This window comes from Hesperophylax consimilis, chromosome 13 (genome assembly GCF_061612785.1).
Source record: "Hesperophylax consimilis isolate HC1 chromosome 13, BYU_Hcon_1.0, whole genome shotgun sequence".
In the NCBI taxonomy this organism is placed as follows: domain Eukaryota; kingdom Metazoa; phylum Arthropoda; class Insecta; order Trichoptera; family Limnephilidae; genus Hesperophylax; species Hesperophylax consimilis.
In genome coordinates, this window is record NC_142848.1 from 36,206,687 (window position 1) to 36,233,546 (window position 26,860).

At 34.1% G+C, this 26,860-nt stretch overlaps 2 protein-coding genes across 7 annotated transcripts in view; one reads left to right on the forward strand and one right to left on the reverse strand.

Annotated features, from left to right (window-relative positions):
- The window catches only part of LOC149418918 (uncharacterized), an 85,568-nt gene extending 62,966 nt beyond the window's left edge, over window positions 1-22,602 (reverse strand). For 3 of the 4 annotated variants that reach the window (XM_089638715.1, XM_089638717.1, XM_089638718.1), the window contains exons 1-3: window positions 22,555-22,602; window positions 22,197-22,327; window positions 21,021-21,203 (exon numbers count right to left, since the gene is read on the reverse strand). In XM_089638715.1, coding sequence (XP_089494841.1) covers window positions 21,021-21,203; window positions 22,197-22,317 — 304 coding nt within the window. In that variant the 5' untranslated portion in view covers window positions 22,318-22,327; window positions 22,555-22,602. Of the gene's footprint in view, window positions 1-21,020; window positions 21,204-22,196; window positions 22,328-22,448; window positions 22,526-22,554 lie in introns of those variants that run through there. The other variant, XM_089638716.1, reaches the window with a different exon arrangement.
- Window positions 11,635-16,281, forward strand: LOC149418919 (uncharacterized). Of its 3 annotated transcripts, XM_089638712.1 has the most exons (9): window positions 11,636-13,272; window positions 13,374-13,715; window positions 13,800-13,857; window positions 13,991-14,250; window positions 14,331-14,596; window positions 14,830-14,940; window positions 15,043-15,250; window positions 15,412-15,599; window positions 15,695-16,281. In XM_089638712.1, exons 4-9 carry the CDS (start codon window positions 14,031-14,033, stop codon window positions 15,953-15,955), a joined length of 1,254 nt encoding a protein of 417 aa, XP_089494838.1. In that variant the 5' UTR covers window positions 11,636-13,272; window positions 13,374-13,715; window positions 13,800-13,857; window positions 13,991-14,030; the 3' UTR covers window positions 15,956-16,281. The 3 variants fall into 3 exon arrangements, with proteins under 3 accessions (XP_089494839.1, XP_089494838.1, XP_089494837.1); XM_089638713.1 differs by having other exon boundaries at window positions 11,635-13,715; XM_089638711.1 differs by lacking the exons at window positions 11,636-13,272; window positions 13,374-13,715; window positions 13,800-13,857 and having other exon boundaries at window positions 13,891-14,250.
- Window positions 22,603-26,860: the final 4,258 nt, after the last annotated feature.

The following is a 26,860-nucleotide window of genomic DNA, read 5'->3' on the forward strand; positions in this document are numbered from 1 at the left end:
TGCAAAACAAATTTAAATTACGCACAATCAATACAAAATTCTATCGTTAAATTACTAGTTAAAAAAAATATTTTTTCACAGAGACGAAACATTTCACTTTTGTATCAAAATTTAACAGTTTTGCCGGTGCAGGCCTTATTGTGGTATAAAATATTGATTGAGCACATATCTGACTCTGAGTATAAGAGGAAAGTTGAACATGGGCACAAAACTAGGTTCACAAAGAATGAAGGCATGCTTGTACCTAAACATAGTAATAAATACGGACAGCAAACCCTTGAGTATAATGTGCCTAAAATATAAAATATGCTACCTGGTAATATTAAGAAATGCGAATTTCCAAACAGAGTCAGATATTTGCTGAAAACATGGCTACTAGGTAATAATAATAATAATAATAAAAACTTTTATTTGACAATAATTTTTTACATGTTTGCATATAGTTTGTACACATACATTTAGATGATTATATTGCCAAAAGGGCAACTGCTCAGCTGTACATTCCGGATTTCTCCGGGAATGTAGCTGGTTTTCAGCAGTGCCTTTAATATAATGTGTTATAAATCGATAAATACAAATTTCTTTAAAATAAAATAAAATATAAATTCAGGATTAAATTTACATAAAATACATAGATAAAATAAAAAAAATAATAATCACAAGTAGGTGTCCCTTTCATTTTAAATTCGATCAATTATGATGTTGTGCGGTTGACTGTGCTGTCAGCAACCATTCGCTGCAGAGCTTCTTAAAGCACTGCAACGATGTTGTTGTTCGAATAAGCAGTGGTATTTTATTCCAAATTTTTGACGATGAGTAGCTAAAACTACCCTCAAAAACAGCAGTTTTATGTTTGGGGAGAACAAGTAAATGGTCTCTTTGGCGTGTACTATGTGCATGTGAGTCACGGGACCACTGCAGTCTGTCAAACAGATAGGAAGGAACCTTTGAATTCATCAAGTTGAACAGTTGACACATTTGATGTAACTTCCTTCTGTTCGACATATTCAGTATTCGATGCCGATAGAGGTAAGGCGAGATATGCTCGCGTCTCGGGACATTATAAAAATATCGGACACATGCATTTTGGACTCGTTGTACTTGTTTTTGGGTTTTTTTCAATAAAGATGGACCGTAAACTGAGTCTCCATAGTCCAATATTGAGAGAACAAGACTATCAGTAATAATCTTGCGTAGTTTCACTGATATGTTATCTCTTATATTGTACAATAGACGAAGCCTCGAGTAGCACCACTGTGACCTGTTTTTAACATGTTCATCATACCTCAATCTACCGTCCACCATTATTCCAAGGTTGCGCGCAGCATCAACAAAGGGAACGGTGGTTTCATGTATTTTTACAACATGTCCTCCATTTTTTACGCATGATATTTTTTGCTTAGTTCCCATTAATAAAGCAACAGTTTTTTGAGGATTGAGAAGTAACGCGTGCTCCTTTGCCCAACTGCAAACTCTACGTAGGTCACCATTTACCATATCCACTGCCACATGAGTTTTAATTACGTCAAACGATAAATATAGTTGTGTGTCATCAGCATACATGTGCGAACCACAGTGTTCAATAGATTGCATCATGTCAGCGGTATATATAGCAAAAAGCAATGGCCCTAGTATCGATCCCTGGGGTACCCCTCTTGTTATTATAATGTCAGATGAATATTTTAGAGTCCCATTACTATCCTTGCAAACTGTGCGCTGAGTTCTATCTTTGAAGTAATTTTGAAACCATTTTATTGCTTCATCGTCAAAACCAAAGTAACGCAACTTTGCAATAAGTAATGGAATGCTCAGTAAGTCAAATGCCTTAGAGAAGTCCAGCAGAACTAGTATCGAGGCTTTGCCTGCATCAGTGGAGGCAAGAATATCATCTGTAATACATTGCAGAGCTGTTGTAGTGCTGTGGCCTTTACGAAACCCCGATTGATGACGAGGTATAATCCCGCATGTTTCAGCGTAGACTACTGTTTGCTCAAACACAACTTTTTCGAGTACCTTGGATAATGCTGGTAATATGCTAATCGGTCTGAGATCACTAATACTTGAAATTGGTTTCTTTTTCGGAATTGGTGTGACTAAACCATTTTTCCACAGTGCTGGAACTATACCTGTCCGTAATGATTGGTTAATAATGGTTGTTATAGTGCTGAGTGCATACGGAAGTATGAGTTTAATCATTGAGATACTTATTTTATCGCAACCGATAGCGTTTGATTTGATAGTATGAATGTGTTTTGATATTGTAGTTTCATCAACTATTTGAAGTGAAAATGATTTTGCTATAGAGTGATTTTGTGTATTATAATGGTTGACTAAAATTGGACTATGTTCTAGATTTTGACTGTGATTAATAAAATGATTATTTATGGCTTCTGGGTCATTTAAATGTGTTGGTATATCTCCGACTTTGTCTTTAACATGAAGGAAATTTTCTAAAGATTTCCAGAGTTTTTTTGAGTCATGTACATTATTATTGATGTTATATTCAAAAAATGCTTTTTTTTCTCTTTTCATGGAAGAGGTTACTAGATTTCGTAATTGTTTATAATAAGTGTAGTGTGAGTCTAATTTTGATTTTAAATACCTGATATACGCGCGATCTCGAATTTTCATCATATATTTAATGACATCTGTTATCCAAGGTTTGTGTTTGTCTTTAATGGTTATTGTCTGTTTTGATGCATGCGTATCGTAAATATTCAATACGTACGCATTGAAGTGTGAGACCATACTGTCAACATCATTCAAAGCGCTTATGTGTTGCCATGGCCCGTTAGCCAAATTGGCATTTAGCCTATTCATGTCTATGTCTTTAGTGTTTCTGTAAGTTATTGTTTTTGGTATATATTTTGGTTTTGAAAATTTTAAGTCGCATATAACTAAACCATGGTCGCTTATAGTTTTATAATGGTAAATTTGTGTACGTGTAACTATTTCAGGTTTATTAGTGAATACCACATCTATAAGTGTCGAGGAAGTACCTGTTACTCTTGATGGTTCGTTTACAGTTGGCGACATATTAAATGCTTGCAATGCATCTATTAACTTTTTTGCATCCGGTTCCTGTTTGTTTAATAAGTTTATATTTAAATCGCCAAGTAAAAAAAGTGTTTCACACTGAAACATGTGGTCAGATAAGTTATCACTGATACAATCGATTGCGTCATTGACGAGGTTTTTACTAGTTCTGTATGCTGTGCCTAAACATATATCGATATTCGGAGCCTTAATTTTAAGCCACATTTGTTCCAAGTACTTGTTTTCGTGTGGTAGTATAACGCTTGATAATTCACGACGTACATAGAAACCAACACCTCCCCCACGTTTAGGACGAGGGGAAAGATATAAGTTATAACCCGGAATTGCTCTATCAGTTGTACCTCTGCTCGCATCAATCCAAGTTTCGTTCAAGGCTAATGCATCGATTTCGTGTTCTCTAATATAGATACATAGATCATCAAAGCCTGTACCAAGCGATTGTGCATTTAGAAAACCAATAGTCAGTCTACTTTTTTTATTATTATTTGGAGCCATTTATGTAATATGCAATCATCTTGAATGGTAAAGACAAGTTATTGTAATGTACAGTATTTGAACATAGAGAAGTTGAATGAAATAACAACATGGATAATTTAAGCAAACACAGCACAAGATTTAAATAATCTGGAGGTAATAAATAAAACATAAGGTTTTTAGCGCATGAGAAGTTAATGTAATGAACGTGTAGGAATTGTAAGATAAAGAGACATAAGAATAGAACAGAAAAAATAAAGTTGGAACTCAATACCACTGCCCGTCCGGTAAAATTAATAATATAATATGGTTGCCATAATGTCGCACTACGCGCATAACAACAGCAATATAATAAATCGAGATCATCAATATTGGTAATACTTCGTATATTCTGGTGTACAATTTTTAGACTGTACGATTCCCAACAGTATTTATTTATGTCTTTAGGATTATCAACTACATAATTGTTGCATGTAAGCATAGATTCATCGGGAATTTCAAAAGAATGTTGGATCATTTTTAGAGTAAGTTATCTGTAAGTAAACCCACACGGTAATATTAATTTGGGATGGTAAATTTATGTTTTTGATGTGTGAACAAAGAGTACATAAGTTTGGTTGCTCAGTTATTGCCATAAAATAATATACATAAATTATTGTAATTTATTTATTTACACATATACGGCACAACACGTGCCATTAACATAATTGACATACTTATAATAGTACAACAACATGAAGAATAACAGTATAATGTTAGTAAAATTTAAGAAAATAGGTAAAAAGTAAGGTAATAAGTAGTGTATAAAAACTATAATGTATAAAAGTAAATTGTAAAGTGAATAGTTTAAAATATAAAGTATTAAAGTACAAACCATAATTTATTAGGAAAAAGTATAAATAAAAATAAAAATTTAAAGATTGAAATAAAACAATAAAATGTACCAATAAGATACCTATCTCAAGGTACCGACAATGATTTAAATATAAAAGTAATAAATCCTGGATTATGTTAACCGATATGATAAATTTTACAAGTACTTATGATTTCAAGTGCATTAATAGTTTTAGAAGTACTGGTAGGCATATTATGTTTACATGATGTATTTACGTGGTACTAGCAAACAAATTTAGTTTAACGCATCTTTTGTATGAAGACAGATTACCGGCAGCGTGATCAATATTAGCATATTCATTGCCTAAAATATGCAAGCGATTGATGGTTGAGTTTTGTTCTGCGTTCGTCATAGTATTGTCACAGTGAAAAGGTGTTTTGAGTCGAGTCGGTCTACTAGGTACATGGTAATTTATTAATGAGACCAATTCAGGGGAGTCAAACCAGTTATTGTTTATTTTAAATAAGAAAATAAGATCATTGAGTATTCTTCTATCTTTTAACGATAAGAGTCTCATTTTTTGTAATAAAGATTCATAGTTTATGTCAACCGCAGGAATACCTAATTTGAAATTAATTGATCTGAGAAATTTGCGTTGGATTCTTTCAATGGAGTTTTCATGGCTTTTGTAGAAAGGGTTCCATATGGGGGAATTGTATTCTAAATGACTCCTAACCAGAGTTGTATATAGTATTTTAAATGTTTGGATATTTTTAAAATCTTTACAAATTCTTACAATGAAGCCCAGAATTTTCATTGCTTTACCCGTTATTATATCAATGTGATTGGTAAATAGTAGTTTAGAGTCGAAGGTTATTCCAAGGTCCCTTATTACAGGTACTGACAATAAACTGTGATTGTTAAAAGAGTAACTATATTTGATTGGGTTTTTAATTCTAAAGAAACTCATGATTTGACATTTTTTTATATTAAGTGTAAGTTTGTTAATGGTACACCATTCTACGAATTTTATAAAATTGGATTGGAGGGACAAGCAGTCGTATATATTTTTTATGATTTTATATATTTTCATGTCATCGGCAAATAATAATATGTTAACATCAGTGAATATGGAAGTGACATCGTTTATGAATAGTATAAACAATATTGGACCAAGGTGCGAACCCTGAGGCACACCACTAGTGGCTTCAAATTCGTAAGATAAGTGTTCTTTAATACAGACAGTTAGTACACGTTTTGATAAATAATTCTTAATCCAACATAATAAATTACCACTTATTCCTAATTTAGACAATTTATTTATAAGAATTTTAATGCAAACCTTATCAAAGGCTTTACTAAAATCCGTGTAAATTGAATCAACTTGTTCTCTATTAGCAAGAGCACCAGAGATAAAATGTTCATACAGTGTAAGGTTAGTTAAGGTAGATCGTCCAGAGATAAAACCATGTTGAAATGATGAGATATTAAATTTTATGCAAGAACATATTTTTTGGAGAATTAACTTTTCAAAAATTTTTGGTATTGACGATTGTATGCATATTGGTCTGTAATTTTCAACTAAAGACTTGTCTCCGCTTTTGAATATAGGAGTGAGAAAGCTATTTTTCCATATTTGTGGGAACTTGCCTGTTAAAAGTGATTGATTAAATAGTAGGTACAGAGGGTAAGAGACACTACTCCCACAGTTTTTTAGAAATACGGGGGGAATTTTATCTGGCCCTGAGCACGATTTAGGTTCCAGTAGTTTGATACATGCTGCAATTTCTTTAATCTCAATATGTATCTGAGATAGTTGTAAATTTATATCGGACTCAAAGTTTGGAATGTCTTCATCAGGGATATCTGTTTCATATACATCCTTGAAAAAATCTGCAAACAAATTGACAATATCTTTGATTTTACAGGAAGTTTTCAGTTTATAGTGCATAGTTTCAGGTATGCCAAGGTTGTTGTTATTTTGAGCTTTACAATAGTTGAAAAAATATTTTACATTGTTACCAATCGAAAATTCCACATTCTTAATGTAATTATTATAACAAATGTTTGATAATTTATTACAATCTTTTCGCAGCTTGCTGAAAATTATAAAATCAGAAAGATTTGTTGTTTCTTTGTAAATTTTATGCGCTTTTTTCTTCTCAATTACTATGTTAATGAGGTCCTTGCTAAACCAGCGAGGGAAATTTGAAGATAGTTTATAACTAATTGGGACAAAGTTTTCTATGGTTTTATATAGATGATCGTAAAAGGCTTTAATATTCTCATCGAGATTACCTCCTTCTAGTATAGACCAGTCAGTGTTATATAGATAATCGCGTATTGCAACATAATTGGCTTTATTAAAGTTAGGATATTGTGTCTGGTTTTTAATTTGGCATTTTATAGGGTTACACAATACAGTAATATCTAAAGGTGGGTGATGAGAATCAGGGGGAAGAACTGAATCGAGTGACTTTCCAACCGCAGTTGACAAGTCGGTACAAAGAACAAGATCTAGTAATCTATTATTGTCATTTTTTACATTGTTTAATTGAACTAGGTTAAGGAAATCACATAATTCAACTATTTCTTTTTCTGTGTCAGTTAAGCTAGAGTTTTGAGATAATGTAGAATTGTCGCGGGTACCCCAGTTGATTTTTGGTAAATTGTAATCACCGATGATAGTGATTTTACTATTTGGAAATTTAAACGACAGTTGTTCAATATCCTCGAAATGACTTTTGTATACACTTATATCTGATGATGGCGGAATATAAACACTGCCTATGATATTTTTTTGATTTTTGCCGTTTAGTAAAATGTAAACTTGTTCCACATTAGAATTTTTGGTTTTCGGTTTTTTTTTTTATTTTTGGTTATTTTTGAATACATAAATTGTGAGAAAACATTAGCCATTTCATGTTCTTCGAATGGTACAAATAAAAATTGCAATTGGTATTAGTGGTGAATTGAGGGTTAGCTAGTAATTTCTTATAATAAGGAAGTAAAGTAGCGGGGTCAGAGAGACACAATGATATAGTTGTAAATTTGTCATATAAGAATTTCCTGATAATGTGTGGGTAATATAAATGCACCACGATGTTAATAATTAAATTAGGTAGAAATAATTTGTATTAGGCGATTTAATGTGTAAGTTTATTGTTATTATATTATAAATTAAGGTCTAAGTTGTAATCTGTAAAAAGTTGTAATAAAAATCCTGTTTGACAAACTACTTAACTGTAGTCGGGATATATATGAAATAATAAAAATAAATAAAAAAACAATAACCTTTGGTAATTTTACAAAATTCGGATGATGAAATAAATCGTTTAATTTCAAAAAGGAATTTAAATTATTGAAATTAATAATGCACAGTAAAAATAAAGAGGCACAGCTGAGGAAGGAATGGCTCAAATAAACAAATCTCACATTTGGGTCAGTATGTCAAAGGAAGTGTTTACATTATCGAAATGTTTACAATAAATCGCTCACCGGAGAACGGGGTTAATTACAATGGTTTGAAAACGGCCTTGGTCCGTAACTAGATATTTATCAGGTTTATAAATTAGAATTTCAAGATAAATTGAATATCAGGATATTATTGTGCAATGTGCAGCGATTTGAGTATTCTCATATACCTATCATTCACAAACAACAATTGAAAAATCACGGGTTAGTAAGATTTATATCGAAGTATTACAGAAACATTTGAATATTATGGATTGGGTAATTCGCATAGGTTTTCATTAGTTACCCGAAACAGCTGGGAGTTGCGTACTCTCAAATACCTATCATTTACATACAACAATTGAAAAATCACGGGTTAGTAAGATTTATATCGAAGTATTATACGAAACATTTGAATATTATTGATTGAGTGTTCGCATAGATTCCCATCAGTTGCCTGAAACAGCTGAGGGTTGTGTACTCTCTTATGTGGCAATCAATTACATGAAACAGTTGAAAAATCACGGGATAGGATGAACTAAATCTAAAGTTGAACCCTGTAGAAAATGTTACATTGTAAACTATAAACCTTTCCGAAAATGTATGTTTACATATATATCTTTGAATGTATTATCCACTGGGTGATGTGAACCCGTCTACAGCTGGCGTTTTAGGCCTAAGATGGTCATGTCACATCGCTTCTTGGAGTGGTGGCAAGCCTAGGAAACTTGTCATTACAACAACCGTAAGTATATGATTGTATATAGGATGAAACCGGTTCGCCCTAAGTAAATTGAAGTCCAAGGAGGAGTAGGAATTTGGGGGTTTCGGGGCTCGGGAGGAGACTTGAAGGCAGTGCATGATGACGAAGGAAGATTCTTTTGGGAAGCGGTAACTTACACAAAAGACAAACGGTGTCACAAGATTGTGCGAATTTCTCGTTGACTCTCGACCACCTCGTTTACTTGCAGGAGGACAGGAGCCAAATTTTGCAAGCAAAGGGTTATTCTGAGTTCGTCAAATATACAATTAACTAATAAAATTAACCTACTAAATCAATCTTAACATGTAACTTATAGCAGCAGAGTCATAAAGGAGTGACGTCAACCAGACACAATGGTTAACCATAATCAAATTTACTAACAACCAACCATTAGAGTTATATTTAATTACCTGTCCAAATAAACATGTATAATATCTTTTACCAGCGTTTAACTACGAGCTCGTTAGGGTGCAGGGAATCAGAATAGTACAGAAGGAAAGTAAGCTCATTTAGAGAAACCATTTAAGTTTAGTTTAGCAATGGAGAGACCAATTCAATTTTGAAGCTCAACACCCTGATTAGAACCAAAAGGGTTACCACAAAAATGAAAGTAATTAAAGTCCTATATCATGAACCAAAAAATTACACAACGTTTGATGGAATTTAATTACAATATAAATATCAAAATATTTACGTTCAAGGTCGTAAATAACGTATAAATTAGTTAAGTACATTATGTCTATAAAGATATATAGTACAAGAGAGCTTTAAGTCGCTTTCTGTAGTTATCAAAGAAATTAAGGGTCCAATTTTCATGGAGGCTTATATGTTGTAGGGTAGAAATTTTCCATCCATACGAACACATATGCAAAGCCTTAATAAAAATAAGTATCGGTGATAGCCAAGAGAGAAGAAAATTCTATATTGTTTAAACAAATAAAAGAATGGCAAAAAGGTTAAAATATCAAAAACTAAGGACTTGGATTCAAACTCATGAAGACGTTTTCTGAGGAACTCAGCAACCTAATCGAATGAAATTTTGTATTCGTACTAAAAATAGTGGTCTGAACATGAATCAGTGTGAAAATTTCTGAAAACCATCATTTTTGGAAATATCATCATTCTAACGGGCACAAATAAAAGACTTGGGTTCGAACATTTGAAAACGTTCTCTCAGGAACAACGCAACCGAATCGAGTAAAATTTTGGATTGGTGCTAATAATAATGGTCTGAATTTAAATCAGTGTCTTAAACTACAAAAACAACATTTTTGGTAATATCATCAGCCTAACAGGCACAAATGAAAGACTTGGGGTCGAACATTTGAAAACGTTTTCTCAGGAACAATTCAACCGAATCGAGTAAAAGTTTGGATTAATACTAATAATAATGGTATGAATTTGAATCAGTGTCTTAAACTACAAAAACAACATTTTTCAAATATCATAATTCTTACGGGCACAAACTAAGGACTTGGGTTCGAACTCTTGAAGACGTTTTCTCAGGAACTACGCAACCGAATGGAATGAAATTTTTTTTTCGTACTAAAAATAATTGTCTGATAATAAATCAGAGTTAGAATCTTTAAAAAAAGCTGTTTTGGAAATATCATAATTCCAACAGACTAAGGAAAATATCATCATTTTAAAGGGGACAAATGAAAGACTTGGGTTCAAACATTTGAAAACGTTTCCTCAGGAACTACGCAACCGAATCGAGTGAAATATTGGATTTGGTCTTGTAATTATGTTCTGAATTTGAGACAGTGCCTAAAACTTCAAAAAGGCATTTTTTAAAATATCATCATTCTAACGGGCACAAACGAAAAACTTGGGTTCGAACATTTGAAAACGTTATCTCAGGAACTACGCAACTGAATCGAATGAAATTTTGTATTCGTACTTAAAATAGTGGTCTGAACATGAATCAGAGTTTTTATTTTAAAAAAAGCTGCTTTGGAAATATCATAATTCTAACAGGCACAAACTCAGGACATGGGTTGGAACTCATGAAGACGTTTTCTGAGGAACTCAGCAACCGAATCGAATGAAATTTTGTATTCGTACTAAAAATAGTGGTCTTTACATGAATCAGAGTAAAAATCTCCAAATCCATCATTTTTGGAAATATCATCATTCTAACGGGCACAAACTAAGGACTTGGGTTCGAACTGTTAAAGACGTTTTTTCAGGAACTACGCAACCGAATCGAGAAAAATACTGGATTGGTACAAATAATAATGGTCTGACATTAATTAGTGTCTAAAACTTCAAAAAAAAATTCATTTTTGGATATATCATAGTTCTAACAGGCACAAATGAAAGACTTGGGTTCGAACTTTTCAATACGTTTTCCCAGGAACTACGCAACCGAATCGAATGAAATGTTGTATTCGTACTAAAAATAGTGGTCTGACTATGAATCAGTGTCTCAAACTTTAAAAAAGCGGTTTTATAAATATCATCATTCTAACGGGCACAAATGAAAGACTTGGGTTCGAACTTTTGAAAACGTTTTCTCAGGAACTACACAACCGAATCGAGTCAAATTTCGATTGGTACCAATAAAAATGGTCTGAATTTGAATCAGTGTCTAAAACTTCAAAAAATGCATTTTTGGAAATATCATCATTCTAACGGGCACAAATTAAAGACTTGAAAGCCGTTTTCTCTTGTTCTCTGGCGCCGAAAGCACTGGAATTTTCGATACATTCTAGAATATATTTTGTGAAATTGAATCAATAATAAAATCTCAGTAATGTGGCATTTGTGGAATCTCCATTCTCATGAAAAAGGTGTTGCAGTGGTTTACATCAGTGGTTCAGCATCTGTAAATCATTAGCTATATTCTAGGATACTGACTATTCTGATTTGTTTTCGTCTAGGACTAAGACTCCGTGTGGCGTAAGATACTTACCCGATCCAACTATGATAAGGGAAACAATATGTTGATGTTAAGGTGAAACAGATGTGACAATTCCCATACAATCTATTTTTCAGCCACATTTGAAAACTACAGATAATATTTTATTTATTTTAGTACCGAAAAATAATAATCGTAATGAGTTTATCGCGAACGAAAATTTCACTGTTCTATCACTTATAATAACCAAGTAATTAAATTAACAAAAGTAATTATTTTATGCGGGCACCGCCAACCGAAATGCTCGAATCCGTGTTAGAAGGAGACAAACATATGTGCGAGCCATATGTTTCACGTGCACGCTATTAGCCCATTCCTACGGTGTTAAAGTGGTCAGTAAATTTGTAGTAAAAATGTCAATTTGCGCGGCTTGATTTGTTATTCTGATAGAATGTTCGTTTTGCTTTTTTACGAATGTTCCAGTATTACTCGTCGCAAGGAACATTTGCGGTTTTGGCACGCAGTAAAAAAGGCAAAATTAACTGTATAATAATTATAGTGAGAGCGGTTGTAATTATTTAGAACTTTCTTAAATCTGTAACTATCACTAGCTAGACGCCCGCCAATTCACATTCTCTCATTCATTCATTCTACAGTCATTGTCTGCCGCGGTTTGAAGTGACTTTTTTCGATTTTGTACAGCATTCCATAAAAATGAGGCGTGCCCTTTATAAGAATCATCAGTATTCCGGGAAAAGAGTGAATCCAAGACTAAGTGCGAACGGGATGAAACGTCAGCACGGCGAATCGGAATACAGGTAAGTATTATGAAATTATTTCAAAATATTTTATTATTTTTTAAATATTTTCTCGGTACCTACCTAACTAACTAACCATCACGCTTGTTATTTTATGACCCATGTCGCTCGTTTGGTATAGGGTGATTCATATTTAATGTTGCTCAAAAATTATACTCCTTTAATGCCTTTATATTATATCTTTTAGTTCCCACAAACACTGGCGCGGAAATAAAGAAAACAAGTGTTCGAATGACGAGACCCCTAAAATTAATTTTTGTGGAGAAATCCCATCCTCGAACATTACGTCTGGGGAACGTGGAGTGAAAACGTATAAAAGCTGTTCAAAACTGTTGCGTGTTGAAGCTACATTTCCATCTACGAGTATATCCGACCAGCCAAATACCACAATCGAAACAGCGGCCACGATAGATGTAAACTGGCCTGCTCTGGACCCCGATTTAGAAAACCATAATCTTATTAAAGAGGTGATGGCGTACAGTGATGATAATGAACATTCAATAAAAGGCAATAGAATTGTGGACATTCAGCACGTCCTGAAGTGGGCGTTCGCTATGTCACAGCATTACTTGAAATGCACGTTCTCCAAAATTGAATTGTTGAAAGAATTGCGTACTGGGTTTCATTCTATTTTTTTTTTCAATGTAATATGTGTGACACCACATGGAAGCAAACCTCAGAACCCGAACCGGAAAAACTTATCAATAAGTCTTTTGTGTGGGGTACGCTTACAAGTGGCAGCTATTACACCCAAGCTGCTCAAATTCTTAGTGCCATGGATGTCCCAGTAATGTCCGGGTACACATTTAGTAAAATAGAGAGAAATTTGGGCAAATTATGGGAGGGGCATCTCGCAGAACAAATGCGTGAAGCTGGCAAAATGGAGAAGGAAATTGCTATTAAAAAAGGAAATTTCAATGCAGACGGGATACCATCCATCACAGTGTACGTTGATGGAGGCTGGTCCAAAAGGTCGTATGGCCATAACTATAATGCTGCATCCGGAATGGTGAGCATTACATTTTTCTGTAATTTCGATACATAATATTACCTATCAACCTATCACTACTTATTTACTTGCGTGAAATGATTGCTTTTAACTTTTTACAGGCGTGTATCATCGGGAAGGAGACAAAAAAGTGCCTTTACTTAGGTATAAGAAATAAATACTGTTCCATGTGTCATTACTATGACAAAAAAAATATCACTCCAAAAGAGCACGACTGTTACCGTAACTACTCGGGGGCTTCTACCGCAATGGAAACCGACATAGTTGTCGAAGGCTTCCGGCGCAGTCAAGAATTGCATGGTGTGCAATATTTGTCATATATTGGGGATGGTGATTCCTCTGTATATGCAAATCTGCGTAAAAATGTATCTTACGGCGATAAAATAAAAAAAATTGAATGTAAAAATCATGTGGTGAAGAACTATACAAAGGCTCTGTACAAGGTAACTAAAAACCACAAAGATAATTTCGAGACCCATTTCTATTACGATATAATAATTTGAATAATAATGTGTTTTTCTTTTTAGATTCTAGCTAATACTAAACTTCCATTAACGGGAAGGAAATTATTGAAACCTCGGCTTTGTAAGTTAAGTATATTAGCAAGAATGATCATAATAAAGAATCACCAAAACCCGCAAATGATGCGAAAAGATCTCAGAAATGGTGTTGTTCACATCTTTGGCGAACATAGTGACTGTGCTTCTTATTACTGTAGGTGGCAAAAGGCAAAGGAAGAGGGCAATACTGCAAGTATCATGGAAGACACAAATCTTTTGCCGGTGATAAAAAAAGAGGCCGTAGTCTGGAGTCAAATTTGCGCAGCCAATGAGGCCATAATAATGAAATCGGATAGGCTATCGACCGAAACAACTAACGTTGCCGAAAATTTGATGAGTCTGCTGGCGAAATTCAATTGTGGGAAGAGAATTTGTTTGACGAAAAGCGGATCTTTCCAACGCAGAGCTCAACTTGCAGGTATTTATGCACTTGTATCTTTATAAATGAAAATCCATTGCAAACATGTTATTACTAAATAGTTCACTTTATTATTACAGGCCTTGCACAATCCTGCGGAAGCAAGTGGCAAACACAGGCTTGGAAAAAAGCCACCTTACGTAGCCCTGGTTTAAATTTTAAAAAACATCTGCAGCGGTTAGAAAAATCTCAAATTCGGCAGAAAGGCTATGTTCGTCGAAGGTTATTTAAAAAACCTGTTGCAAATGCTGACAAGGATTACGGTCCAAAAGCGACAAACCCTCCTCCTCAAATGAACGAGGCAGAATTAAAAGAAGAGTGCGAAGCAAAGTTGAATACATTCCGGGTAATTATTACTATTATTTATATATTTTATTTCCGGGTATTTAGCACTAGTAAATCATTAAATTTGGTCAAAACTAGGTCTGGAAGTATTTTATCATTATAATAAACATACGTTTTATCCCATTATTATATTTTCAAAAAAAGCACACGTAAAAATGATGGTCCGAGATAAGGGGTTTGTTGCTCAAATTATAAATTTACTTTTATATATATATATATATAATTTTTTTTCAGCTAAGTGCAGAAGAAATACTTTCTGTCGAATCAAATACAAGAGAGCAATTCGACAGTGAACTTTACAAAACACTGCGGTCGAATCGTCTTACAGCTTCACTATTTGGAATGGTAGCTAACTTAGGGTCATTTGATCATTATTTTCAAGTATATATAATATAATCTACGTATTATATAAGTAATATTTCACTGGTGAATTTCTAATTCTTACAGATATGTAAAAGAAAACCAACAACACCATGCCACAATCACGTTAAAACCATTTTGTACGGTCGTGATTTTGCGACAAAAGATACCATTGAAGGGAAAAAGCAAGAGCCGGTGATTAGAAATTTATTTGAAAAAAAAATCGGCAAGGAAGTTAGGAAATCGGGCCTTTTCATTGACCAGGAATACGGCTTTTTAGCAGCAAGTCCTGATGGTATTATTATATTTTATATAAAAATATGGTATTATTATTAAAAAAAATAATCATATTATTATTTTAACATTTTTATTTTATTTTATCTTATATGTACCATGATCATGGAAGGGGCGTATTGTTGTATTATTTTATGTGTTATTTTATCATTATTATTTCAGGCGTAGTGCAGGGAGAATCTTCACTGGTAGAAATAAAATGTTTTCCATCATTAAAGAGATGGGCGGAAAAATGTAAAATATCCTCTAATATCATGCAGCACGCCATCAGAGAGAAGAAGGATTTTCCAATAAAGTTGGATGAAATGGGTACTCTTCGACTTAATAAAAAACACCATCACTATTATCAGGTGCGTACTGTGCAGTCTGCAATATAAATGACTAAATCAGTAATACGATTAACTTCTTTATTATTTTCTGTTACAATGACATATTCAACCAACAGGTTCAAGGACAATTACGCGTAACACGTTTTCATAAGTGCTACTATGTGGCGCAATCTGAAGCCTCAGAGGACATCTGTGTGGTAGAAGTAGAAGCAGACGAGCCTTTCATCGATGTCATGATGCAGAAACTAATCTCCTTCTACCGAAGTTGCGTCCTGCCGGAATTGGTGTTAGGCAGATATACCGCAGGATACATTTGCCTAGATCCACCACAAATCTTAAATGCCATTAACGAGAAGAAGACAAAAGGAAACAAATAGCGCACCATTTCGATCTGTCATTTACGCAGTTACCGTCCACTAATCACTAATTTGATCACATTAACTTGAGTTTTGAATATTTGGACAAGTAAATACATTAAAAGCATTGATATTTCAATCATTATTACACTGGTATACAAATATATTAGAAAAACCAACAAAAACACTTAAATTCAACATTTTAAAACGGCAAGACTTTGACAGCTGACATTTCACCAATAAAATTTCTCCAAACTGTTTTAAAATCAAAATCATTTATTAAATACAAATAGGAACAGTGACATCTCTTGGCCGTAATGAGAACTATACTTTCATTTTTCAAACAAAGCTAACTGTGGAACGCGGGAATATTTAAAAAAATTTAAAAAAATGTTCTACGAATGGTAGGAAAATCGGTCCAAAAATGGACCGATTTCAAACCTAGAAAAATAAAATCGGTCCAAAAACGGACCGATTTCTTTCCAGTGGTCAAACAGAAAAAACTCCTTTCTCCAGAACAATTTGTGGCCGGGGTGCAAAGTGCAATGCGGAGAGCTATATCCAAGTTTGGATAAACATTACACAGAGATTGTTTCCTCAAAAACTTAAAAAGATTCAGTAATGATGTCGATTCAGGTTTCTCTGCCGTCTTATTGGAGGAAATGTGACTACAAAAGTGTACACATTCCTGAACTAATACGTCTTCTAAATCATTACAGTAATATTGCACAAGAGACTGAGCTTTTTCTGAGACTCTTTGTGTTGAAAGTTCACTCATTCTTGTTAAAAATGAAAAATTTTCTTTAAAGATTACATATGCACCATGTCTTCTCTCTAATTCAGGTTTCAGTCTGTCCAGAATTACCAAAAAGGTGTTGACTCTGAAAGAGTCTCTGGAGGTTGTTTCAATTTCCTCATTTGATGCTTCATCTATGAAGTTTTTTCTCTTAGGGTTCCTCTTACTCTTGTCGCCCTGATATTGCTTAAGTGCGCTCATTTCAATTGCACTTTTTTCGAAAAAAATTTTGCACGTTTTCTCGCTCTGCTATTGTAAATTCGAGAAGAGATCCATAAATATCAGATACCGTCAGTACATCAACAGATGAGTTCTGAATCTGAGCACTCACTTTATTTAATCTGTCCAAAATAGCATTCCAAAATACGATCATAAATGCCGTTTCCAGTTTTTCCAATTTAAGGCGAATTCCCTATGCTTCAATTCGTGGGATGGGTTTCTGTGTAGCGTCATTTTCAATCATTTTTAAAACCGTAAGTACTTCATCCCAGGAATCTCTTACACTTTGACAGGCATCTGCTCTTGCTGACCAACGTGTGAGGTTTACTCTCTTCAGCGTCTTTCGTTTTCCTATTTCATTAGCCAATTTTTTCCAACGATCGGTTGACTTCACAAAGAAAGTATATACCTCTTCCGTCAACATGAAGAAGTGACAGGCTTCTGTGCAAGACTCAGCGGCCGAGGTTCCCAGCAAATTTAATGAATGAGCTGCACAAGGGACGAACATAGCAAGTGGTGCTTGTTCTTGAATTTTGGCTTGTAAACCATTATAAATTCCTGACATGTTCGAGGCATTATCATATGACTGACCCCGGCAGTCTTCTAGATTTATGTTCATCTTTTCTAGCTCTAAAATAATGGCATCAAACATATCTTGAGCCTTGTTTCCTACAGAAGGTAAGAAATAAGAAGGTAAGATATTTAAGAAATCTCTCACATGGCTCTCCATTATTTAAAACATATCTAATCACAAGTGTCAGTTGATCTACGTGTGCTGCATTCGGTGTAGAGTCTACAATTAAAGAAAAGTATTTCGCTTCTTCTATCTCATCACTAATGCATTTCAGTACTTTCTCAGCCATTAAGCAAATGAACTCGTCGCAGACAGTTTTTTTTTTCGTCGCAGACAGTTTTTGATAGGTAGCTAGTAGTTCCAGATCCTTGGTTTGCATGTCTTTCAATATACTTGACTAAAAATGGATCAAACTCTGCTATTAGTTCAAGTAGCATAATGTAATTCCCACTGTGCGGGTCACCAAATTTTTCATTACTTCCTCTGAAAACGAGACCTCTTAATGCCAATCCTTTCATTACAGCAACGATCCTCTTTAAAATGTTCTTCCAATAAGCAATTTCCTCGTTTAGTTGGGCAGTTAGTGAAGATTGAATACAACCGTGAATCAAACCTCTAGATCTTAAAGCGAGAATACAGGACTTATGATTTGGATAGTTTTCGTGTTGAGCTACTCGAATTTCTGCATTTTTCCAATCATTGAAACCTTGCTGGTCAAATTGGGTCCTGTTCTCAATAGATCCAAATGCCAAACAGGGTCCGCAGAATACGGAGCTCAATTGGAATACCAGTACCTTGATCTTCCTTATTACTACTACTCCCACTCCCCGAGTTCTCTTGTGAAATATTTAATGAATCGTTGCTGTTTTCACTTTTTAAAAAAGTTTCTATTTTCCTGATTTTCTGAAAAGCATGTTGTTGTTCATCTTTTTTAATTTTGATATCTTTCTGTACTCAGCACCACTCAGTCGCTTCCTTCCATCACTCATTTTTCGTCAGTATGAATATGAAGTTTTTTGAAAAATCTGTTAAAAGAAAAAAATATATGTAAAATGCCGACTTTTAAAGGTTCTGGACTAGATGACGCTGTAATAAAGGTCATAGACACTCTGAATTTTAATGTTTTTGAAACTTGTAACTTGAGTAATCTTTTTTTTGTTAGCGAGCCGAAATCATTTATTTAGTGTTATCTATCTAGCCCAGCAGAACCAGAATATGTAATAGTATTATTTATTATTGTGTTAACATACTCACCTTTCACACCCCTGTGAACAGAAACTGGAGCGTAATCAAGAACGCACTTCCACTTAACTTAAAATTTGCAACAAACAATGTACAAGAAGTAAAATGTATTCGGACTCGTTACAATCTGGTAGGATATCAAATCGAAGAAAACGTTTCGAGTTGCGACAAGTGCGATGTTTCCGAAATTGACACAAGTATACACACGAAACTGCCGCTTTGCACTGCCGGCCGGCCCGGCGCGCGCGTGATACGGTATTTTTATTTTTATTTTTTTTTTTATTATCAATATAAAGTTTTTTTACAGGTTTTTTTTTCGATGTCTGTCTCACTAGGATAAACCTGTGTCGAGACAGACGTATTTGATACATTAAAAATGTTTACATATTTTTCGATACATTAAATATTTCATTACATTAAATGACATTGTGAAAAAGATAGAAAATAATAAATAATAATAATAAATGATACATTTGTTAATCAGCATCTAGTTAGAGTACATACTTATGTAGGGATTTTTATAAAATTTTTGACCATGGATAGAAAAGAAAAAGAAGATAGAAAATAATAAATAATAATAATAAATGATACATTTGTTAATCAGCATCTAGTTAGAGTACATACTTATGTAGGGATTTTTATAAATTTTTTGATATATTATGTGTTCGTACGGGCGGGTAGCGGGGGTGACTGTTACATCACCCACCCCCGATCCACCGCCACCCTTTACCCTTGCCGCCCGGGCAGTAGCATAAATATAAGTAACTATCTAACTAAAGTACTAAGAATTAGCGCCTCTAAAAAATAATATTTATCATCTAATAGTTATAAAACTCTGTCTATCCACAGGGACTTTTTTTGTTTATAATCGCATACACGGCTTACCAAAGCGAGCGAGTGCCGCCCCCTGAACTCTGCCGCCCCTAGGCCGCGGCCTATAAGGCCTATTGATAAATCCAGGACTGCTTCTCTGTGAGAAAGATGATGAATTAATTGGACAAAGTAGACCAATTCAAGCTATCGGACAAAATATTAAAACAAACATTGAAAGAAAAAGGATCTTACAAAAAAAAAGAAATATGGACAGAATATGTGAAAAGAATAAAAAATAAATAAATAAGTAAATAAAAAATCTTTTACTATCGTCGTTCCCGCCAGGCATCGTGAGTTCAATTCCACAGCTGGCTAATTCCTCCATCACGACCCAGGCAACGCTTTCCGCTTACTGTGATGGCAGTTTTACAACTAGTTTATGGACACCGTGTATAAGATATTTGTACAAAAAGTTTTTTTTTTTTCAATCACCTTTCTGCCCTATAAAGGATTTACTATTATTAACATGACATGTTTGTCATTTGTGAAAATAAAATATACCCATTTACAAAATACAAAAAGTTTTTTAATGTGAAAAGGCGACTTCATATGCACACTGTAGGCATCGTCTTTGTGGACACTCATAATATTACGACGCACGTGGCGAGCTGATTTCAAAAAAATGCCTATAATATTATTTATATGCGAGATGATGTTACGAGAGCTTGTGCATATGACAAATTTGTTTCTCCGTCTGGCAATTCTAACCACTTCGTTGGTTTGATGAATGCGCCCCATAGAAATGTAAGAAAAAGTGTAACCTTTTGACTTATTCGCGAAATATTTGTGAGCAAGTAACCGCGCGAATACATGGTTACTATGTAGGTATATACCTACATCGCTTGGTATGATTATGTCCATTTAGCAAAAGCAGCCTTTAAAAAAAAGGTCCAGTTAACGCCAGCTCCCGGCACACATACCGTTGTTCCTAGCCGGCTCCTTTTATAAATTATTTAATCTTCCCAGGCATTGATTTAGTTTAGTGAATTGAACAAACCTCTATCTCGTGTCTCTTTCATACTCATGCGAAACATCGTAAATTTTTTGAAATGGAGTCTTTTTCGCAAATGGTTTTGGTTGGGTAAATAAAAATTTCCTGTACCAACGCGCGCGGAGCTGCGTGAAATGTCTTTTGCACGTATTTTTTGCAATGAAATTGTGCATTTTTCAGCCGTTTTCTACGATTATGTAATTATAGGTACCATAAAAAATTTATACAGATTAATATTACTTATATACGTTCGCAAACCAATAATTCATCTCAATATTATAAAGCATAACGTGTTAAAAGTGTTTTATTAGACGATATTGAAAATAACACCATCTATCGGCGTAAAGTTTCGAAAAATGTTTTGAGATGGCCCTTAATGAAAGTATCTCACCACAGTTATCAAGCGTTACGCACAAATTATCGGCATTCCGGTAGTATCCCCAATTGCAGATGCAGCCAGGGGTGCAGCTGGGGGTGCATGAGAAATCCTTTTGACCAAAATTGCTGCAATCTCTCTCGCAGGAATTACCACAATCCGTCCAGATCTCGTGCTTGCCCTCGCACACGGGAGCAACTGAAAGATCCAAACCAAGGTCAAACATTCAAACAATGCGAATAAGTTTCTTTCTAAAATTAACAGAATAATAATGGCATTATTTTGATGGAAAACTAATCTACGTTCATTTAAAAAATGCTATTCAAGATATGCCGCCAAAATGCCGTTGATGACATTGTGCCAGACATCGTAGGCAATTAAACGTCATAATGACGACTTAACCAGATCGACTCGTATAAGAATTTGCGATATCAGATCGTTTGTAAAATCAATGAAAATTATTAATGAAAATATTCAATTACTTATTTTAGTACTAGGATCAGAAACAGAAAAATAAATTAGGTAAGCACATCATGCACTCGTTTTAACGGTATCTTCAGTCATTACCCAAAAATGTTATAACTTAGGTATAAATATTGTAACTAATAAATCCATTGGAAAGGGATGAATGAACTAGTGCATTGTAAACAAGTTTCATGGTTTTATTACTGATTGGTTTAAATATTTAGTGTGTCAGTTTATTCTAATGGTCTATTTCATTTGGAAATTAATATTTACACCTAAGTACTTTTGTGGTTTCTTGGTTTCATCTCTTTCACAAATACAGCATGATGTCGGATTTTTTCCAACATATTGGAGCTGACGTTTGAGTGTTAGAAGAAGGAATACAAATTGGAAAATATTAAATAATAAAAATATTTATATTACTCAAGCACTAATTTCACCTTTGGGGGATATTTTAACACTTATATTTTAATCATTTCATTGTATTTTTATTTTATTTTGGTATTACGCTCCAATTCGTCAAAATTTTTCAAAGTTCCATGCCTGAATAAATTTCTCGTTTTGTCTGGCGGGTGCGTTAGCAATTCTGCAGTTGCATGCCTGAATAAATTATCTTACTTAAAACAACTTTAGTTTCGTTTGACCCCAAAAGTTTCAGATAAATAAATAAATTAGGCAAGAGGTGTATAAAAAATATAAAACCAATAGCTCACCCGGTAGACTTACCAGGCTTAAAAGTTGTGGTTTCCTCGCTAGAATCAATGGGCACAATTGGCACCATGTAATCAGCCGCCGTGAGGTTAAGGAAGAATGCGAGCCTCAGGGTTTTTAAAAGAAACGGCATCATGGAACCTCACCTGAAAATATGAGGTCATTTTTAGTCGTCGGTAAGTACTTCAATTCAGAGCAGTAGAAATACCTTTTTTATATTTTAAACTCCAAAAATTTAAAAAATTATATTGTCAGAAATTCATTTACTGTTCTTTAACATCTATTTTCATAAATATTTTAGTACTGTAATTCTAAAAGTAAGTACACCATTTTACTGTACCCAAATACCTACTAAGAAAAATAGCTCACTCACAATAATTATTATAGAATGAATGCAAATATTGAATCGCCAACGTCTGCCAATTGACTAAAACAAATTGTTTTTCTTAATACGTACTTGGAGGAAATGTATATATTTACTTAAGTACCAGCTGCTATTCTAGTGATGGGAAAATTCACTAAATTATAATAATTATAACAATCGAAAAATTCAGTACAGAATCATCTATTTTTAATAATTTTATGAAAAAACATATTATTGAAATTTTTAAACCTTATTATATATAAAACAAAATCAATGAAGAATATAATAATATCAACTCTAAATGAAATATAAAACGGATAAAATAACGGTCGCAACTGGGACCAGATCGTATGGTCTTACCGGAACTTCTTTTCTTCTTTAATTAATCAAGTCACAATAGCTCGATGGTTAGTGTTGTTTCAGTAAGACAATTAAATATAAACATGGGTCCTAGGTTCAATCCCCAGTTGCGACCGTTATATTTTTTATGTGTTTTGTTCTGATTAATATTTTGTTTAGAATTATTAAAATTCTCTTCTTCATAAATTTTTTTTTTATTCCGAAGCAGCAGTGCGTCCATGAAAAACTAGGACAGCGTTTATTTTATCGATCGGTCATCTGAAAGCTTCTTGATCAGTGATTTTTTTCATAAATATATTACAACCATTATGAGAAGGAATGAATAGTTAAACAAAAATGAAACATGGAACCAAAAGGCTAGATTTACTTATAAATAAATGAATACTTATCATTGACGACACACACCCACATCGATCACGCAGCAATATAATGTAAACCATGCCTTGGTCACCAAACAGAATTAAAAAAACTATTAAAAAAAATTTTTGGTCCATCATAAATAATTCGATACCTTCCCATACTAACGACGTTTTTGCTAATTTTGGTAATTACTGTGTTTTTATTTACCACGGCAGAAAAGATGTTTGGGGTAAATAATAAATTGTCAACGTTTTATTTAGTAGTGCCCATTGTCTGACCTAAAGGGCACCGAACCATTGAACGAGATCTGGATTTATCTCATAAAAAATTCGTTTCTTGTGCGAACATTCCAACTACTCCAAATATGTAAAGATTTTGCAAAAAATTAAAACATTGTATATAATACGTCCAAAACAATAGTTATAGTTTTCAAATGTGATAACGAAAACATGCGTGTTTTGGTGTTTACCCTCAGTATAGCTAGACGGAAGGAAAATGGATGTTAGTCGTAGCGTCAAATACATGGGAATATTATCACAGACAAATAATAATAATGATTGGATTATCTGTATAGCGCCGTTTTCGTGAGAAAATCACCTCACGGGCGCTTTAAAACTTAATTTATTTCTATCACTCAGACTCATAACTTATCACTTAGACTTGTAACTTATTACTTTTGGCTTATAACTAAGTTTCATATCCAGAGACTTATAATTAGTGGCTTATAACTAAGATTAATTTCGAGTGATTTACAACTTAGACTTTTAACTAATGACTTCTGTCAGTGGTAAGGTATAAAATATTTAAAAAATAGTTTATGCATAATAAATGATTATTAAACTAAAGTGGGTAGTCGAGGAGAAAAATTCCCTTGACTAAGCAATGAAATACTTACTGAGAATAAAAACGGTCTTTATTCTGGATACGACAAGTTGAAAAGGCAAGTCTTTAGTTTTGCTTTGAGCTCAGATGAGCTGTCGATCTGTGAAGGGAGTTTGTTCCAAGCTGTTGGGCCTGCTACTGCAAAAGCCTGGTCTCCAAAATTGGTATTGGAATTGCGCATAGGTGCTGAGAATCCACCTATGACTGTTGAAAATGGTGATCGAAGGGTTGCTTGCCTAACATTAACATCGTTTGGAATGCGCAGTTCCGACAAGTAGGGTGACATGTCATGTACGGATTTTAAAACCATTCAGAAGAGTTTGAATTGGATTTTCTCAGAGCACTTGAGCCAATGAAGTTTCCGCAAATATTGTGAGATGAATAAAGGAATATTTGGAAACAACGGAAATCAGCCTTGCTGCAGCATTGAAAACTGACTGGAGTCTGTCAGTGTATAGTTTCGGGAGACTTGCGAATATGCCATTGCAATAGTCGAGTCGTGATACAACGTAAGAGTTTACCAATATCTTTGTGGCGTTAGCCGGAATATTTATTCTTATAGATTTGATTTGACGCAGGTGAAAGTAACCTGCGCTTACTGTTTTGTTAATTTGGGATCTAAGTGAAAGATCTTCATCTAGATGAACACCTAGGAGTTTAATGCCATTTTATTATGCCATATGTTGTTGCAGCCTGAAGTAATGAGAGGAGATTTGTCTAATATTGACTGGCGCTTTTTTGTTGCTGTCCAGAGAAATTCTATTTTGGATGGATTTAATCTTAGTTTGTTCGAAGACATTCACTCTGTTATGACAACAATGCATTTAACAGTGATATATTTTAATTGGCCTTTCTCATTCGGTGCACAGTAGAAATATATTTACTGATCGTTAGCATAGCAATAGGAAAGAGCTCCTAATGATTCTATTATTCTGACAACATCGTTGATGAACAAAATACAAAAGTAGGGGCCCCAGGACTGAACCCTGGGGGACTCCAGAAGTCAGGGTCACGTAGGGAGAGCTTTTACCGCCCGCTTGTACAGATTGGGTTCGGCCACAGAGGTATGATTTTATCCACTTAATAATTTCACCACCCAGTCCAAAAGTTTTTTCCAGTCTGTCGATCAGGAAATTGTGGTCAATGGTGTCAAATGCTGCACTCAAATCTAATAATGATAGAAAAGCTAGCTTACCTGACTCATTTGCAATCCAGTCTTGTAGAATGGTACCTCCTATAAGCTGATTGGTACTTTGACAGCAGTTTATTTTTTGCCAGATGGGCGGTTATCTGTCTGATCACAATTTTTTCTAGGATTTTTGAGACGACTTGAAATACATCGAGGATATTTATTTATTAAGACATACACAGTAAAATAAGATAGAGTTAAGGATATTTTTAGTTATTACGTAGTTTTAGTTCCTATTACGTATGTCCATAAAATATGATTAAATAATTTCGCTTGAGATTGTTCTGAAAACTAATGATTTTAAGTTAAAATCAATGAATTTAAGTTTAAATTTATGTATGAGGTACAAGTTATAAAAGGAATAAAGTGTTTGGAGGGAAAAAAATAAATTAAAATCAAGAATTATAATATGCCCACGAATTGTAATTGACTGTTAATACATAGAAGTTTTGAAAAATGAAGCGAAAGTGTTTTTGAAATGTGTCACGCTAAGAAATTTAATACGTTAGTTTTGTGTGTTAGAAAGAAATCATGATAGAAGACAAGTAATTTTTCGTAGTGGGTGTAAGTTGTGATTGCGCGTGTAATTACTGAGTTGATTGCTGCATTGGTATTGTTGGCTTCAATATGAAAAAGTGTAGTGTGCCTGGTACGCCTCGTTGGAACATTTAAACCAATGACGGATAGCAATTCGGGACTATCTATTTTATTATTTAGCAGATTATGTAGAAACAACAGATCTGACAATGTGTGTCTTTTTTGTAAAGTTAACATATTATTTGTAGTTTGGTTGTACATGGAAAGACAAAGAGAGCGATATCCGTTGGAGCAGGTATGCTGTCAAGGCGTTTTCACTTTTGCAGTACAAACGTCAAAAGGATACTATTAAACGCATTCTGCACTTCGATGTACACTTCAGAACTGTCGGTAGATTACACTGCATCCCGATGGTATAAGTTAAAAGTGGCTTACAATAAGCCTTATCGCCAACTATTCCGCCTACCGAGATACTGCAGCACTACGAAAATGTTCCTGGAGGGACGAGTGCACTCTTTCAGAGCGTTTCTCTGCCACCACATGGGAAGCTTATGGCGCTATCATCACTGTCATGGTCGCCTGGATGGAGTCCCACCGATGAGACTGGAGATGTTCAAATATCCTCTATAAACGGCTGTTTGCACACATTTTTTGTGCCTATCTATATTTTCTTATTATTTGTCTGTTTTTTTTAATATGAAATGTATTGCATTATTATTAGTACTTAAGTACGTAAGCGGCACTAAAGAAGGACTGGATTCTGTTGAATTGTTTCTGAAGGGAACCAGTATTCCAGTATAAAACTATCTTAATTATAGTCCAAGCGTGAGATATAGCTTTCCAAGTTCTAACGCTGAATAAAAAAAGAGGTAGCCCAATACTGCATAATACTTCAAAAATAAACCACCATAATACTTTAAGCTTTGAAAATTTCAAATTATATTTAAATGAAAAAAAAACTTGCACTTTACTGAGTTATATTGGCGA

Coding starts and splice junctions, on each gene's coding strand:
- LOC149418919 (XM_089638711.1), top strand. CDS start 13,914: ATGATGCGAAAAGATCTCAGAAATGGTGTTGTTCACATCTTTGGCGAA. Junction 15,251..15,411: donor TTTAGCAGCAAGTCCTGATG/GTATTATTATAT, acceptor TTATTATTTCAG/GCGTAGTGCAGGGAGAATCT. Junction 15,600..15,694: donor AACACCATCACTATTATCAG/GTGCGTACTGTG, acceptor TTCAACCAACAG/GTTCAAGGACAATTACGCGT.